Source organism: Bos taurus, chromosome 17 (assembly GCF_002263795.3).
Source record: "Bos taurus isolate L1 Dominette 01449 registration number 42190680 breed Hereford chromosome 17, ARS-UCD2.0, whole genome shotgun sequence".
NCBI classification, from domain to species: Eukaryota; Metazoa; Chordata; class Mammalia; order Artiodactyla; family Bovidae; genus Bos; species Bos taurus.
This window is the reverse complement of record NC_037344.1, coordinates 62,007,551-62,025,003: the sequence shown is the minus strand read 5'-3', so window position 1 is coordinate 62,025,003 and position 17,453 is coordinate 62,007,551. Positions and strand designations below refer to the sequence as shown.

Genomic DNA, 17,453 nt, shown 5'->3' with positions numbered 1-17,453 from the left:
GGTTGGAGAGCTAAGATCCCACATGCCAAAAACCAAAACATAGAAAAAATATTGTGACAAATTCAATAAAGACTTTATAAAAAAGTCCACATCAAAAACAAAAACAAAAAACCAACACAGACTTAAGGGGTCGAGTCTGGGAGCAATAGGTCATTTATAAGCATAATGGAGTTAAGAATCACACCAAGTGCAAAGAGACCATAATAGTTAGAAACACTTTTAATTTCTAGCCTCTTGGTGACCCTCAAGCATCAGAGCCATTCAAGGATGTTGGCCTTTGAATGTTCTCAGCAAGAGTAGATGACCACAGAACTCTTAAGGTAAATAAAAATTAGATGAAGGTTATTTATTGGTGTGACTTTTCCTGTCATGAGCTTCCTTTACACAGCAATGGTGTAAATAGCATCAAACTGAATGAAAAGTTTGTTAGATGCAACCATAAATAATTATAATAAATATACATCAAGTAACTTTACAGCACACATTTTTTAGGGCCAAGGTTTGGATCTGTCTGGACCTCAATGTGTTCTCTGGGAGAAGCAGTCATGTTAGCAGCAGATACCTTACTCACAGCTGTCATCTAGTCAAGAGATGGGCCAACAAAAGCTTCCTCTTGGGGAGGTAGCTGACAATTCAGAGTCCATTCAAGGGATGGGAAGGATTGGGGGGTGGGGGGACAAAGATTTAAAAATACAGGGAGGAAAAACCACTTTTAGTAAATCCAAAGGCTCCTTCATTATGCAGAAATGAAATAAGAGGATCCTTGTTGTCAGGACTATGTCCTGGTGAGACCCCCTAGTCAAGGGGGCTATGGCCCCCAGGAGGCAGTGGCCGACCATGTTCCTTCCAATCAGGGAAACTGCTGGCAGGCACCTCCAGACGTGACTGATCCTGCATCAAATGTAACTGATGCAACTGGAACAATTCATCCAGGTTTATCCTTTCCTTAGGTCAGGGAATCGTTTCTATAATGGTCCTTAATGCATTTCCTAAGAAGAACAGGGAGGCGGTAGATGCTAATGCCTTTAACTCTAAAATCCACACCTTTCCAACAGGCCAGGGCCACAGCCGAGAAAGGAAGAGCAAATCCTCTCTCTCACCAGCATTCACACTCTAAAGCCTTCTAGACAGCACTCACGCAGAACTTCCAATATTCACAATATTTTACAATAAATACAGTGATGTGATTTTGCATGAACTGGCAAGGTCCAAAAATGACAGGGTCCAACAGGATGGCGTATGCTGCTCTCGAACAAAGTACCACTGGACAAGAGACCTACTCGGGCACAGATGCACTGGGGCTGCAGCAGCTCAGCCCTGGTACACACTCACGTGGGGAAGGGGGGTGTGCAGGGCGGGCCTGGCCAGAGGGGCGGAAGGACCCTGGTATCTCCATCTGGACTTGAAGGTCTTAGTCACTGAAGTAGACCCCGAGTGGAGCAGAGCACCTCAGACAGCTCTTTTGAAAATGGGGTGTGGCCTTTCCGCTGCTCCTCACATCACAAACACCGTAGTGAGGAAGGGCCGTTTCTGAGGACAGAAGGGGTCGAGGTGGGGTAGGGGGGCAGGCCAGAGTCATGTGCTTTCATGTCCAGAGTCCCGGAAAAATGCCCCTACTTGAGCTCTGTCCCTTCAGCTCCCGGGCTCCTCTCAGCTCCTGAGCTGGGACGTACCTGGCCTGACTCTGTGGACTAAGGTCAGGAGGGATCCCTTCGGTCATCCGCTCCTCAGCGGGAGCCTGTCAGACTGGGCCCAGGAGAGTCGGAGAGCAGAAGGGTTGTCTGGGTGGGAAGGGAAGGGCAAACCACAGTGGGCTTTTCCTCAGAAAAACCCAGACCATAGACAAGAGTCTACACAAAACTCCCTATGTGTGTCTCCCATGTTTGGGTCACTGGCCCAACCATTTCAAGTTGGAAGGAGGCCTGCAGGAGCCATTTCCGGCAGAAATGCCAGCTTGAGGTGGAAGGCAGGGCTGGCCACAGACTTGCCTGTGGAGACATGAACAGGGTGCTCTGCAGGCTGAGAGCATCTCACTACCAGCTTCCTGCTGGGCGATTCTGTGACATAGCATCAGAACCCGATGGCCACGAAGGAAAATGTCCAGGAAGATCAAATGAGACATGAGCTGTCTGGGAACTAAACTATCCTACAAACATACCACAAACAGGTAGCAAAAGAACCAACCCATCACGAAACGTACAAATACATAAGGTTAAGTCTTCCAGGAGGCCCTGGAATGTGGACAAAAGTTTGGAAAAGCAAAATGTCGCCAACTCCTCACGCAGGGCCCCGGAGGGGTGTGCCTGCAGCAGCAGGCTTCCCAAGCCGGCAGAGCAGAGCCTCGGTGACAGCCTAACTTTGGCTCCCTCCCATCAGCCACTCAGAGGGTCTTCGCGGTAGTGAATGGCACAACGTAGTTTCTCCAGCATGATTTCCAGCGAGGAGTACTGGGGAAGCTTGATCATGAACATACAGGTCTCCACTCGGATGTAGCGAGAATCTGGGGAACCTACAGTAGAGACCAGCATTAGAGCGAGGACCCCAGGGGGCCTGGTGGGCCCTTCTGTCTCCAGGTTTGCCTCTCTGGGCAGCTCTTAAGACAACCCCAAGGCCCATTTATCCGGTGGGTGGCGGGTGGAGGGGTGGAGGGGGAGGGTCTGGGAGGCTGGGGTGGGGCAGGAGGAGATTCTGGGGGAGGAAAGAGCAGCACAGGCCACAGATGGCTGACTTGTGACAGGCAGGTCTGGCCAGCAAAGAGTTTTGTTTGGATTTTTCAAAAATTAAAAATTTTTTGCTGCATTTAAAAGTCAAAAGATGACATTTCTGGATTTTAAGCTTTTGAAAATCTCAAAGGATATGTCAACTTTGTCCCTGTACTGCCACTTGGCAAAAAGTCAGGTTTGGGAAGCACATGACCCCCCCACGCCCACCACCCCCGCACCTCTCATTTACATTTGGGGCGTGGTGTTCGGGGGTACCTGTCCATTGTCCTTCCCCCTTCATGCAGCACCTAGCAGCCCCAGCTCCAAACAGGGCCTAAGTGTCCCTGCTTGGAATGTGACAGGGAAGGCCAGTACCTGCTGTGCCATCTGGGGGGGCAATCTTCATGGGGTATGGGGGCACATGGGCCGTGTCAGGACCCCCGTCTTTGCAGGGGCAGGTGAACGGGATGCGCTCCTGGTTGCAGGCAAACTTGATGAACTTGCACAGCTCCTCCTGGGCAAACATCTCCAGTGCCCCCCAGAAGAACTCGATGTGCTGGTCGGTCTCCATCAGCCCCACCTGGTACATGGTGTGGGCCTGTGGAGAGAGGCCCCAGACGTGAGCAGGCCTGAGCCTGCTAGCCTCCCACCCAACCTCAGGGTGCCTCCAACTCCATGGCGCGGTGATGACCGCAGGACACAGGGAGATAACAGCTACGACAAGGACTGCAGAGGCAGTGGCAATGAGAGTCTACGTGACTCTGGCCTATCCGCTAGGCTCAGCAGCAAGGGTTCTACCTACGTTACCCCACTGACCCCACTGGGTGGGTCCTGCCGCTGCTCCTGTTAGAGGTGAGGTCACTTGGGCAAGGTCTCCCAGGTGGCATAGGTGAAAGCAGGCCACGCTGAGCAGTGGAGGGGCTTCGCCTCTGGTTGGTGGCTTAATTCACAGGCTCTGGAGGCAGGTGACCTGCCATTTCCTGGCTGGGTGACCCTGGGCAAGTGACCTCTCTCAGCTTTCGTTTACTCAGCAGTGAGACAGGGATGAGCACGGCTCCTCTCTTACGTAAGGGGGACAGAGCGCCAGGACACAGAGTACTGTACAGATGACAGGCCGCACGCGCCCGCCAACCTGGCCCGGCCACCAACCTTCAGGAACTCGAGGTTGATGTACGGGAGGCCGCAGGTGCGCAGCTCCATCTCCAGTGGGCTGAGCATGGTGAGCAGCTGCAGGGGGATGATGGCCCCAAGGCCCGCGCGCACGGCCGTCACACACTCCACGTTCTGTAGCTCACGCAGCCGCAGGCTCCGGATGGCGGCCGCATAGATGTCCTTGTTCTCCCACCTGGGGCATGGGCAAGGGATGACACTCAGGAGGCTGCTGGCGGCATTCCCTGGACCTCCCAGACCTGGCAGCTCAGGGAATTCCTCTCCTGCTCTGGGTGTCACCTGCCCCAGAGCCAGTGTTCCTGAATACAGTCCTTCCACTGAAGGTACTCCACCATCTTTCCCGGCGCCCCCTGTCCTGCCTCCTGTCTTCCCCCGGGAAAGCCGCCTGTCCCCATCCGAGGCCCTGCACTCACGCCACGGGGATGTGCCGGCCACGGCTGCACAGCTCCACCTCCTCGCCGGTCATGGTCAGGTAGGTGAACCGGCAGCAGGGCTTGTTGGGCCCCTCGGGGCTCTCAGTGGCCAGGTGCTGGGAGGCGATCTCAGCACACAGGGCCTCCAACTCCGTCTCGTCGTTGATCTGGAGGGAGGGCACGGCAGAGCGGGGCTGACCACTGCCCTGCTCCCCAGATCCCCAGTGATAGAACCTCATCCCCATTTGGGGACAAACATCAGGTATTTTGGGTGGGGCTACCCTGGCCACCATGAACAGGTAGGTGGCACTGGCCTGGACTGTCAGCCATGCCCTCGGTTCAGGGTTGGGCACTGACCAAGGCCTGGCTAACAAGACCAAATTCCAGCCTCCCTCTTTCACTGGTGCAGGCAGGGCTGAAGGAGGGTGAGCCTTGTACTGCTGGGGCATCCTGGGACGAGTCATTGATGATGTTATTGGAGCACCTGGATTCAGCTCTGTCTGAAGCCCAATCTATATCTATACTTTCAGTTTTAAGGTCAAATCATTTTTTTAAAAAGTTTTCCTAAGCTGGTTTGAGCTGGGGTTTCCTGTCACTTGTCACCAGAGAACCCTGACTTAATCCCACATGTGGAAGGTACACGGGCCACCTTCCACCATGCGGCACACTGAAGTGCATGCAGGGCCACCCGGAGGAGAACAGCCTGTGGCTCTGGGGTGGTGAAGGCTGAGGGCACCCCAAAGTAGGTTCGTCTGCCTTCCCTGCCAACCCTGGGGTGGTTCTGTCTCCTGGCACCCTCTGGGGCCTTGCCCATGCCCTCTAGACAGAAGACTTGGCTGGACTGTCTGCCTGGACACCGTCTTACATCCCTTGCCTGCCTCAGGCTCTTGGCGCCACCCACGGCTCTGGGAGGGCCTCTCAGAGCAGCGCCTGGCAGTGACTCATAACCCCCAGCCCCTGGGGGATGTCCTGCTTCGAACCTTTAAGCAACTCATTGTGGGCCACTTTCTGCTGAGGAGTCAGCTGCCATCCCAGCCCTTGGCTTTGTGGCTCCCGTGTACTGGCTGCCCTCAAGTGGCAGCTAAGGGGACTACAGAGAGCCTGGCAGCAAGGACCTGCCCCCCACCGCGCCAGGGACCTCAATCTGTGCCGGGGGTGGGGGTGGGGGTGGGGGGGGTGCATCAGCTGACGCCTCTTCCAGCAGACACAGGGCAGGGGCACTGCTCCAGAGCCCCGTGGCCCCCCAGGAAAATAATGCGCTTTTCACTTACACTCTCAAATTTCTTGACGTAATTGTAGGTGAGTACGTCTGCTTCCTGCAGGTCTTGGTCAGGGTCCAGGGGCTCGCCCACCAGTGTCTTCCAGAAGGAGGGCAGGAGGTCCAGGGGGAGGGGGACATCTGCTCGGATGGCGATCCCTAGCAACTGGCCCAGGAAGTGCAGCAGCTGCTCCTCCCCATAGGTGATGGGGCTGGGGGTCAGGATGTACTTGCCCTGGAAGCCGAGGCAGGGGCGAGGGATGGACCACGGGGTCTTGTGGAAGGCGCAGAGCTGAGCCCCCGCCCCTCAGGGAGCTGCCCGCGGGGCTCAGGCCCCACGTCTCACCTTGTTCTTGTTGACGGCGGAGCTGGGGCACAGCAGGAGGAGGGAGAGCGAGGAGCTCTGCAGCTCTCTGCACACCTGCCACAGGAAGTGGCGGAAGGAGCCACCTGCAGAACAGAAGGGAACCTCTCAGACGCCCTGCCCGCAGGCCCTGGCCCCACTGGGACACCCTGACCCCACTGGGACATCAGCCACTCTGCCCACCTGCAATGGGGCTTCGCTGAGTGGAAAGAACCCGCCCAAGGGCTGAAGGACCTAGGTTCAAACCTGAGGGGCCACTAACTGGCTGGCGGCTCCCAGGGAACCGCATCACTGCTGAGGCCAGCCTCCGCCTCTCCACCTGGCAGATGGGGGCCATCACTACACCCACCTCCCAGGCTAGTTCTGGGGTGTCCACAAGATCAAAGTCAGATCCTTCATGGGTCAGCTGTCATGGCTGCAAGCTGACACTGATATGAGGTCTTGGAGGACCTGTGTCTGTCCCCTGAGCTGGGGCAACAGCAGGGCCTCCGGCTTCCTCAGCATGGCCTCCCACTGAGCCCAGGGCTTGGCATGTTCAGTGAGAACACAGATAAACGGACAGACATACAGATACAGTGTGATGAGCAACGGGCAGTAAGCAGCTCCTTTCCTGCTGCCAATTTCAAACGTGCCCCTGGGTGTCTCACAGAACTCCTGTCTGTGGCCGCTCTCCTGCACCCTCCCCTGGGAAGCCCCTGTCAGTGCCCTCGGGTCTGGACGTTCTAGGAGAGCTGTGTGTACGGAGGACTTGCTTGGGGACAGATGTCAAGGCCTGGCCCTTATAGCTTCCATGGAGAAGCAGGAGACTCCTGCCTGCTGAAGCTGCCAAGGGCTGGGACAGAATCGGACAGGCCTGGGTTTGAACCCCAGTGAGCCTGCTGACTTTGGGGAAGCCCCATGTTCCCCATCTTTAAAGCAGGGCAGTGCTGGCATCAGGAGGAGTATAAGCTGTTGAGCCTGGGCCTGGCTTGTTCTCTCAGTGAAAAGTGCTGTCCTCAGACAGCCTCCGAGTAAGGTGTACCCAGGGGAGGCCACGGCGCCGGCCGGAGGGAAGGCTGCTGCAGGAATGTGTCCCATGATCAGGGCAGGCATGGGAGATGGAGCCGCTGAACAGCTTTCCTGCCCAGGGTGCCCAGTGAAAGAACTTTATTCTCCCACCCAGTGTGGGAGGCATTTTTAGAATGTCTGAGCTTAACTGAGGACCACGAGGGAGCACTTTCTGAGTGGCTGTCCCTCATCCCTGCAGCGTGAAACGGCAGAAGGTGCCATTTTGATCGAGGGTTCCCCAGACCCCTGTCTCTTATGCGGCACATACAACCCCTCAGTCAAGGGCTCTTCCTGGAAAATAAGTCCAGTCCACACTGAGGGCATCTCTCCTGACCCCCTCTGCCAAAGACATACCCCTAACACTGATCAGAAGCCGCGTCCCTGAGCCTGCATGGCTCAAGGCTGAAGTCCCAGACTAGCAGTGGCACCACTCCCCAGAGGACAGGGGCCAGTCCAGGGGGGCTGGGTTTGGAGAACCTGGGACCACTGGTCACTCGAGGGCAGTCCTGGCTTCTCTGTAGAGCAGGGTAATGAGTATGTGGCTTCCCTCTGCTAATGGGGAAGATACCGGCTGTTTAACAGTAACCCCAGGAATTTCACACTCTACACATGGCCTCCAACCTGAACTGGCTGGGGACTCCACTTACTGGTGCCATGGACCTCCTCTCCCGTGAAGCGGATGTTGAAGGCATAGGTAGGGTCGCCGCCACTCGCCAGTTTGACGCAAAGCTGGGAGGAGGGCACTGAGGCCAGCTGCCTGGCTGCCTGGCAGAAGTAGGAGTTCTCAGAGGCTCTGATCTCCCCTGGAACGAGAGAGAGGAGGTGCTGAAACCTCTCAGCGCCAAACACCTCCCGCCTCCCAGGACAGGAAAGCCTCCTGGCCAGGCCCTGCCTACTGCTCCCACGCCCCCACCCCTGGAGCAGCCCCTGCCTGCCCTCGACTCCTGGAACATCTTTAGTCATCACGTCTCCATCATGGTGGGGTCCTCTCAAGGAGCCCACGGCCCTGTTCTCCACATGGTCAGCCCCTCCCATCCTGCCACGTGTCCCGGGGATACACCCAGGCTCCTCTCACTCCCTGGCTCATGCCCCTCCTGACATCTCTCTGGTCATGTGCTGTAAGGGAGACTCCTACCTGCCTCCCCAACATCCAGCCTCCCCTCTGCTTTGGTGCCTAAGCCCGGAATTTGGCAGGTCCATGGCCAGAGCAAAGCCCACCTTTCCCACCATCCCCTGAACGGAGGCACGGCCTGTGCTGCTGACACACCTCCTCCTACCCCCGAGAACAGTGAGCTCTGGACAGACTAGACGGAAAGCCACAGGCTGGGATTAGAGCAGGGTGGCAGGAGCACCCCCACCCATGAGGGACTGTCAAAGCAGCTCCCACATCCTCTTCCAGAGGCTTCTTTCACGTATGAGAAACCAACTAGCCAGGTGCTGCTGCCTGCATCTTCTGGTTTGCGTGGCTCATCTCACCTCCCACGATCTCCAGCGGGTCCAGAGTGATTTCTGGTGCTGCATGGTCAGCCGTCCTCTGCACCGTGGCATTTAGCACCCGATTCATGACGGTCACCTTTGTGTCATAAAAGATCAGCCCTGGAGGGAGGAAGGTGGGAGAGAGGCTGGGACAGGGTGGGCGGCTTCCTCCACCCCAGTCACTCCGAGGCTGTCCCCTTTGCATCGTGCAGTCTCTTCTTGGGGGGTGAGGGGGGGACAAGCTGCTGGCGGCCAGGCACTGACCTTTGGCCTCCTTGAGCAGGGCGGCGATGCTGTGCGTGTACATGGGAGTCTGGCGCAGCTCAACCAGCGGCAGGAAGAAGGTCTCGAGCGTGGTGTTGAGGGACTGCAGCAGAGCGAAGCGCAGGCGCAGGCTCTCGATGGGCACGTCTGCAGGGCACAGTGGGCAGGGGTGATCAGGCGGGGGCTCGGTCTGGCAAGCCTCGACTCTCCGTCTATCTGTGAATCCCTTGAGGGGCCTGGTCACACGTCCTTGAGGGGTAGGAGGCTGCCGGTGAGGGAGTGAGACCAGGCGGAAGCAAAGGGCGAAGGCTGGGTTCTCAAGGAACCCATGGGTCCCCTTGGCCAACTCTGGGGCTGTGCCAGGGCTGTATGCTATACTGTTTTTAACTTTTAATTTTCAAATAATTATAGGCTTAAAGGAAGTGGCCAGAAAAAAAATGTGGAGTCCTATGCACCTTTCACCTAGCTCCCCTCAGTATGACATCACACATCAAAACCTGAAACCGAGATGTGGGCACACTGACTTGTACTTGTCTGCCCTCACGTGCGTCCCCTCTCTGACCGCGAGACTGATGTCGGGCCAGCTTCTTGCTCATGTTCACTGTTGCAGTGCCCACAAGAGAGCGAGGGCTCGGACGTGTGGCTGATGAGAGTGAGCGGGCTGAGGGGCCTGAGGAGCAGCACATGGGCACCAAAAGCCTCAAAGCCAGCCCGGGCCTCCTGTGTCATGACAGGGCACCCTCTCCAGGGATGGATTTCTGGAGAGTGTCCGTTTTTGTGTGTGTATTATTTTTCTGTGCATTCCTAGTTTTGATAAAAAAATGCTGTTGTCCTGTCATTAAGGATTGTGCCTCCAACACAGGCTACCAGATGGTCTCTTACCCCCAACACCAGGCTGGCATCCAAGGTGGCCTCTAGGCAGGAGGGGGCCTGGGTGTGATGGCAGGGGTCTCGCCTCCCAGCCACCGCACTCCTGGGTCTGCTCCTTGGCGTGGTTAATAGGAGCAAGTAGTAAGTCCTCAAAAACTTTAATTTGGCCACAGTCACAGCCTCCTGTCCTTCTCTCTCTTTCCTTACCCACTTGGTTCACAGCAAGTGTTTCTAAGGATTTGTTTAATGGATGTGTAAAGGGCTTTGAGTCCTTCTCACACCCCCTGTGCCATCGTGGGTGAGGCCCCCACAGGGCAGCCCAGGCGGTGGTCCCTGACTGGCATCCCCCTGGACCCACATACTCAAGAGACAGGCCACTCTGGGGTCAGCAGCGTCTGCAGGGTCCAGATACACCTCGTGGGGATGCAGACGCGCGGGCGTGATGGCCAGGTGGCGGCACAGCCGGTTGATGTACTGCACGAGCGCCACATCCATCTCCAGGGTCCACTTCCTGGAGGCCTTGTGCGCATGCCGGACGTCGATGCAGGCACACCTGGGGGCAGGGATAGGCAAGGTAGGGCGGCGGCCACCGGGGGACGCTGGGTTCCTCCGCAGTCATGTCCCAGCTCCTGTTTATAAGACAGCCTTGCCTTCCAGGTGTTTCTTGGTGTTCAGCCAAGTGCTGACTGTAGATGGAGGGACTGCTCCTCTTGAGCAGAAAGTGTTCTTCAGAAGCAGGCAGGGGGTGGGGTGCGGGGAGGGCAGTATGCATCCCCATGTGCCTCCCTCATGTCCCTGGACTACACAGTCCGAGGGTTAAAGATATGAGTGGAGTCCTTGGGTGAAATCTAGGCTACAAAGCACACCTACTTCCTGGGGCTCAGTTTCTCCCATCTATAAAATGGAGCTGGTGATGGCATGACCTGTGCCATCAGGAGGACTGAGAGGACGCCCGTAATGCACATGACACGGTGCCCAGCACCTCCCGAGGGCGGTGCCAGTCACAGGTGTCCTTTACCCTGTGACTCCACCCCAGGTCCACTTACGCAGCTCCTTGAACAGGCAGGCAAAGGTGTGTGTGTGAGGGCTGCCTCGCTACAGCTGCGTAAGATGTAAATTACAGTTTCTAAAACCAACCAGAGAACTCGGCCCTGCCACCGTGAGCCAAGGCCCATCTGGGCATCGACTCTGAGCCTTCAATGAAGGTACAAAGCGCTGGTGCCAAGCAGTAAACAGTTTCTCAATTGTTTGGAAAATGGGGCTTTAAAAAAGCATGCTTCTTGCAGCCATTCCTTCTCTGAGGTCCAGAGACTCTTGCTGTGGGTCAGGGTGTGTAGGTCTGTGTGGTGGAGCCAGAGGGAGAGGGCGGGCAGATTTCTTCCGGTTTGCAAACATCTTGCCTGTTTGGGATTCTCTTACAGAAAGGGGAAACCATATTTAGTTTGACCCTGGAGCCTTGGTGACTAGTGACCCTGCTGTGTTCCCGCCTGGGAGGGAGAGGCAGGAGACGAAGTGTGATGCCAGACAAAAAAAGACTCTTTGGAATAAGTCATCCCTGTAAAGGACTGACCTGTCCCCTCCCACCAGTTCATATGTTGGAGCCCTAACCCCTGCAATGTGACTGTGCTGAGACAGAGCCTTTAACAAGGAGATGAAGTTAAACAAGGTCACAGGGTGGCCCTAATCTGACAGGACTGTGATCCTCACAAGAGGGACAGACACCAGGGATGCAGGCACAGAGGCGAGGCCACATGAGCACACAGTATGCAGGTGGCCGTCTGCAAGCCAAGGAGAGCCCTCCGGAGAAACTACCCCTGCAGACACCTTCATCTTGGACTTCTGGCCTCCAGACTGTGAGATACTGGATTTCTGTTGTTTAGAGCACTGTTTCAGATGGGTGAGAAAACCCACTTAAGCAAAATTAGAAACTAACTCAATAGGCATTAAAAACAAGCCAGACAGAATGGCTTCCCAGGAAGTCATCTCTTGGGAAGTGTCTAGTGGCTGAGGACAAGTTTTCACAAGGAACTGACCGGGCTGACGGCCTCTTACCTCTCAAAATGAAGATCGTAGCCACAGGATAAAATCGCTCTCCAGACGCTGCGGATGTCTTGCTTGGCTCGGTCGATCACAAACTTGTGAAATCCTTCTAAGGTCAGGTACTTCTCCTCTGGGACTGACAAAAGAGTGTTCACAGAGTTAGGAATCTGGTGAGAAGTGCGGGCCCCACAGGATGCTCTCAGTGCACCCTCTATTTCAGGACCCAATTCATCTAACTCCTCTGTCTCCCGCCGTCACTCCAGGGTCTCTTAGCAAACCGTTTCCACCTGCTGCTCAAGGACATGCATAACCCCTCAACCTAACAGGTGGTCACCAAGCGGTGGGGCGCTTCCCCTCCAGTCCCATCTTCCTGTATCTCAAACATTCCTGACTAAGCAATTTTTAACAATAACAGCTTTCTCCAACTCTGCTTGGACCTTTAGGAAGATGAAGCTCTAATGCTCAGGTTAAGTGCCCTCTGGGAAAAAATTTCTGAGCAGATTGCCAATCTTTACTTTCAGTCATGATCATCAGTTTTCTTGGGGATATGGTGTTTCTGGAGCTACTAATCTGACCTCCACAAGTTCAGGTCAGCAGAGACGGAGGCCTGGAGAAGTAACTTGAGTCGGCCAAGGATGTGGTCTGTGTCATGAGCCGGGCTGCCCTGCCTAAGCTAAAATGCGAGGGAGCCAGGCAGGAAGGGAAAGGCACAGAGACTGGTTTCCAGGCTGGGCTGCCCCTGACCAGGGTGGCAGCAGCCCCAAGCCTGTATCAGACTCCAAGTGCTTATTTACCGTCTTGTTTCTTGGTGGGTGACTTTTCAGGGTCCTTTTCATCTGGCTTGCTCTTTTCAGGTGACTTGGGCTTCACGGTGGGCTTCTTCTCACTCAAGGCAGTCCTGCTGTAGATCAAAGCACTGGAGTCGGGATTCCTCACGCTCACGCTCACGCCCACACCCTCTCCCGGCAAGGGGAATGCAGAGCCTCACCAGGCAATGGCTCCTCCTCCCCCAGCTACGGCTGATGGTTCAGGGGAGGCTGGGGTCTAGACCAGCTCTGTTCTGATCAAGACAAGCTTCCTGAGCAAATTATGGGGACAAATGGACACTTTAAAATGTGGACAATCTTGAGGTGACACTTTCCAAATGTTCTTTCTGCATACTTCAGAGCTGCACTGTCCAAGACGGAGTCGCTGGCCACATGTAACTACTGAAGTTTAAACTGATTACAGTGACAAGTCCAGTTCCTCGGTGGCGCCTGCTCAAGTGAAGTGCTCAGAAGCCAAATGCGGCTAGGGGCTATTGTGCTGAATTGAATAGCACAGACAAACAGCACATTTCCATAGTCACAGAAAGGTCTATGGGACAGTACTGATTCAAACGCACCATTTGTGTATAAGTAATTAATGGACACTCTTTTCTCTGATGATTTAAAGGATTCCTCTAGAGACTCCTGCTAAGTAAAACTTTACTATCTGAATTTTAACCTGGGAGCCATAAACTTGTATCTAAAGAAGATTCTATCAGGTAAGTGTACAGATCCACACATGGAATATTATACAGCTACCTTAAAAAGAAATGAGGGGGGGTCTTTTTGCGCTGATATGGAATCATCTCCAAGATCAGCAATAAACAGAAAGAACAAGGTACAGCCTTTCTGTACAGTTGCCGACATCTGGGTATGCTTACACTTGCTTGTGTATGCCTACACTCGCTTGTGTATGCCTACACTTGCTTGTGTACACCCAGAAGGGTTTTGGGAGGCTACGTATGGGGCACTGCAGCCTCAGGGAGGGGGCCAAGGATGGAGAGGAAGAGGAGTGGCTTTGATACTTTTGAATATTGCACTATTTAAAATGTACCAAAATAATACATATGCACAAATAAAACCTTTTGCATTTGAATGTTACAAGCAGTGGCTATCTGGGGGTACTTCAGTATTTTCCAGTATGCATGGGAGCATTTTACAGTCTTTCTACAATAACCATGCACTATATGTGTTGGTAAAAGAATTCAGACTTTTACAGAATTCTGTACATTTTAGACATTTAATTAATTCAGACTGGTCTGCTTTCCAGCCTGCATGGTCCAGATTTTACTATCCTTGTGCATCAAAAGAAACGTTCTCTTCTAATTGATGAAGGTGAGGGCAGAAAGGCCCCCAGCAGTAGAGCAGAGTCAGACTGTCTGGCTTCCCTGAGGTGCCCACAGCCTCCCAGGAAGCCTGCTGGCAGGTGGCCCGCGTCCTCCCACCAGTCTGGCTCCTGTGCTCCTTCGCCGCCCACCTGACGCTGTTGAGCACTGCCTTGTCCTTGGTGGGCGGCTTGGTGATGGGCCGCTTGGTGCTCACCACCTTCCCGGGGTGCTGCTCCTTCCCCGCCTTGCTGTACTTGCTCTTGTCAAACTTGGGCTTCGGCACACCGTACTTCCTCAGGATCTGGGGCGACCAAAGAGAGAGGGCCTCAGGCTGAGCCCAGGGCATGCCTGAGGCCCAGCACAGGAGTGGCGGGGACAGGGTGGCTACCTGGGTGAGCTGGTCCTCTAGCACCTTTTTGGGGGGCCGGACATTGGTGAAGAAAAGGTGGAGGAGGTTGCCCGGTGTCTGGGAGTTGATCTGCTCTTTGCTAAGATAAATGTCCGACACTTTGATGGGCTTTGCTGGCGTCAGGCTCAGCATCTGCTCCGAGTGGGCACAGCTCTTAAATATCTCCGTCAGCACCTCTCTGGCCCCAGGCACCAGCTTCTCACCTGTCACAGGATGGAGGGAGGGCAAACGATTCTGCCATGAACACGCTATGTCAGGACAAGCCCTGCAGCACCTGATTTATTTTTCATCAGCAATTTATTTGGGAAGTGGATATCGGGAGGTTAGTGGTGATGAGGAGCTGTCCACCGAGACCTGGTGTCCCCGCTCTGTTAGCACACCTCAGTGACATGCCCAGCCTTCTCTGCCACGAGGTGTGGCCCTGGGACACGGGCCCGTCCTGGACCACCCTGCTGTCTTCGGTGTCTGTCCCCGCTGCTGGCTGCGTGGAGATGACAAGCACCCTGGATGGAGGACCTCAGGGCTTACGCTGGACTCTTACATGTGTTAAGAAATAAAACTTCTACTAGGTCTGAGTCACTGCACTCTGGGGTCTCTTCATTATGGAGGTTGAACCTCCCTTAACTTCAAGAATGTATCTATAACAGACAGACCCCAGGGAGCGAGAGGATGTAGAGGCTGCAGGAATTTTCAGTGCAAAGTAGTCAATACAGTTGTTCAATAGTTATTGTTACAGGATACATTTCAAACCTGGCACAATCAGCAGGTGGAAAAGAAAGTTCTCTCAGATACAAGAGGGACTTCCCTGGTGGTCCGATGGTTCAGACTCTGATCTTCCAATGCAGGGGGCCTGGGTTCGATTCCCGGTCAGGGAACTAGATCTCACATGCTACAAGAGTTTGCATATCAAAACTAAAGATCTTGCCTGTTGCAACTAAGACCTGGTGCAGCCAAATGAATACTTTAAAAAAAAGAGAGTTCTCTCAGAAACAAGAAAACTGTCTATGAGTATGAGAAAAAAAGACTTAGTTTTTTGGTCCCCAAACTTATTTTTTTGGTCTTCCTGAAGATGCTCTTACCTTTCCTAAGGGGCTAGTCAGGATCTACCCACGCGTTCCTCGTGGCCAAGGGTCCCCCCTATCTCGGGGCGGGACTGACCGGTCTCCTAATCCCCTCTCTTTGGCGTGTGGTCTGGGCCACACCCAGTTCACGGGGACGGGGCTGCGAGAACGAGAGCACAAAGGCTCCCTGGGCATCTGGGCTGAGGGTGAGGACATGGCTGTATGGAAGGCATGACCAAGACCTAAGAGGTGATTCAGTACAACCACAACTCAAAGAAACTCAAGCGAAACGAACGTGGCTATGATGCGGCAAATTTGTTTTCAAAAGACTGAGTACCTTACATGGAAGGTTTGACTATCATGCAATCAGGAGCTAGAAGTAAATTCATATCAAAACATGAAAAGACTGGTATAGCATTAATTGCGGCAGAAAAAGACCCAGGGTTCCCACAGGTCTTACATTAGCCAAGCCCATGTGGCAGATGAGAGCTGAGGGGGCAAAGTACCACCAATAAGGGCACAGGGCCGAAGCCAGGGCCGGGAGAGAGAAACAGGCCCTTGGGAGCAAGAGTCAGACAAACTCACAGACCGAGATACGTATTTTAATGCAATATTAAAAAAAAATCAAAATTAATATAAAAAACCCATAATGAGCAAAATATTTAAAGTTCTGTGCTGAGCCATATTAAAGCCTGATGCAAAAGGAAAAGTCTTTAATACTGATCCTGTCTGTATTTAAAATTTTAATGGTTTACTCACCATGGATATTTTACATTAATTTTGACTTCCATAAGTACTGTATTAAAATACTACTACTGAGTTTTTTCAGAGCCCCATTGAATTCTGTGGCCTCACTTAACCTCATTCTGGTCCCAGCCTTGGAGCAGTATTTCAGAATTTCATGACTAGAGGATAATAATTTGGAACAGCAACAAAAACCCATACCCAATATTACATTTCTGTCCACAGCAAACATAAAACAAACTCAACCACTCTATTGTGAAATTTCAATAATGTTAAAAGAGTTGGAAAAAAGAACATAAATTAAAAGATTTGAGAGAGACTGATACAAAATAAAGACAACCACACAAAGAACTACAGTTACAGAAAGAAAGGGGAAAACTGCTGTTGCTTCTGATGCAAAGCTGGGTGGGGGTGGGGGTGAGTTCTCAGCCTCAGGACCTGCTAGACCTGGCTCTGTGGGTCCTGGGTGAGCAACAGAAACGGGGAAGCCAGACAGAGACCACCCCCAACATACGAGCCACCGAATGACAAAGGCCTCTGTGGAAAAGAAGCTGGGACAGTTTCTTCCTCAATAATTCATTTTAAAGGATGAGGCATCAGCTGTCCTCAAGCATACAACTAAATGATTACCAGTCATGTATGCGGCACATTCTAGCTCCATAGGACACAGAAAAGAAATACACTTGAACTCAAACAAGAGGAAGCCTGACTAGACAAAAAGAGAAAAAATGACCTGAATGCAAGCCCACATCTGAGGCTGATGCAGGCTGTGGCACAGTCATTCCTGGTGGTCTCTTGGCTGGCTGAACCCTGAGGGGAAAATGTCTATTTGTTTAAAAAAAGAAAATCTGTAACCCACCTTTAATTGACTTATCATTGAAATAATCTTCTAACCCTGGGCTCCCCTGCGTATCGAATAGACTCTGATTCACTACAGACACCGTGAGGATCTCTTCCGTTGACATTTCCATCAATTCATCCTCACCATCCAAGCTTGACAAACCTATCAAGTCATTGTTGTTAAATAAACTTGCTCGAATTTTCTCAATTTTGGCTCGGGACCTTATCTGTGTGAACAAGAGAAAGAGTCAGGATTTAAGTGGAGAAACCAGTCATTCAGCTGTATGACCTCTCTTTCCCTCCTGCCTGTCCCAAAGCCCTCTGCTCGTCTTCAGCGTTCTGAGCACCACCTGACCAGGGCGAGCTGGCCTTCCTGACGGAGTCTCTCTCAGGTGCCAACAGCAGTTACTTGCAGAAGAATGACTCAACCAGACACTCCTGCTGCTAAACCCTGGCCAGATCTGTGGCTTTACCTGAATGCCCAGGTGGTTAAAGGCCATGCTTGGTCCAGGCTCTGAGAAAATCCCCAGGGAGAAGATGGACAGACGAGAGGTGACTCTGGGAGAAAGCCACCCCTGAATCCTTGAGCTTTCCTGTCAGAGCCCATGGTGGGGAGCGAGGGGGTACCGGTTCTCTTCCCAGGGCCTTCCTCGCCATATCC

General features: G+C 53.4%; 1 protein-coding gene across 8 annotated transcripts in view; it reads right to left on the bottom strand.

Moving 5' to 3' along the window:
- Window positions 1-203: 203 nt before the first annotated feature.
- HECTD4 (HECT domain E3 ubiquitin protein ligase 4) overlaps window positions 204-17,453 on the bottom strand; it is a 170,620-nt gene continuing 153,370 nt past the window's right edge. For 6 of the 8 annotated variants that reach the window (XM_024977763.2, XM_010814059.4, XM_010814058.4 and 3 more), the window contains 15 exons: window positions 16,812-17,019; window positions 14,127-14,350; window positions 13,888-14,039; window positions 12,399-12,505; window positions 11,617-11,740; window positions 9,927-10,117; window positions 8,695-8,841; window positions 8,431-8,550; window positions 7,602-7,757; window positions 5,890-5,993; window positions 5,557-5,778; window positions 4,286-4,452; window positions 3,852-4,047; window positions 3,078-3,300; window positions 204-2,509 (listed from right to left, as the gene is read on the bottom strand). In XM_024977763.2, the coding sequence (XP_024833531.1) occupies window positions 2,373-2,509; window positions 3,078-3,300; window positions 3,852-4,047; window positions 4,286-4,452; window positions 5,557-5,778; window positions 5,890-5,993; window positions 7,602-7,757; window positions 8,431-8,550; window positions 8,695-8,841; window positions 9,927-10,117; window positions 11,617-11,740; window positions 12,399-12,505; window positions 13,888-14,039; window positions 14,127-14,350; window positions 16,812-17,019 (2,478 nt within the window). In that variant the 3' untranslated portion in view covers window positions 204-2,372. Of the gene's footprint in view, window positions 2,510-3,077; window positions 3,301-3,851; window positions 4,048-4,285; window positions 4,453-5,556; window positions 5,779-5,889; window positions 5,994-7,601; window positions 7,758-8,430; window positions 8,551-8,694; window positions 8,842-9,926; window positions 10,118-11,616; window positions 11,741-12,398; window positions 12,506-13,887; window positions 14,040-14,126; window positions 14,351-16,811; window positions 17,020-17,453 lie in introns of those variants that run through there. The other 2 variants (XM_015475527.3, XM_024977764.2) reach the window with 2 other exon arrangements.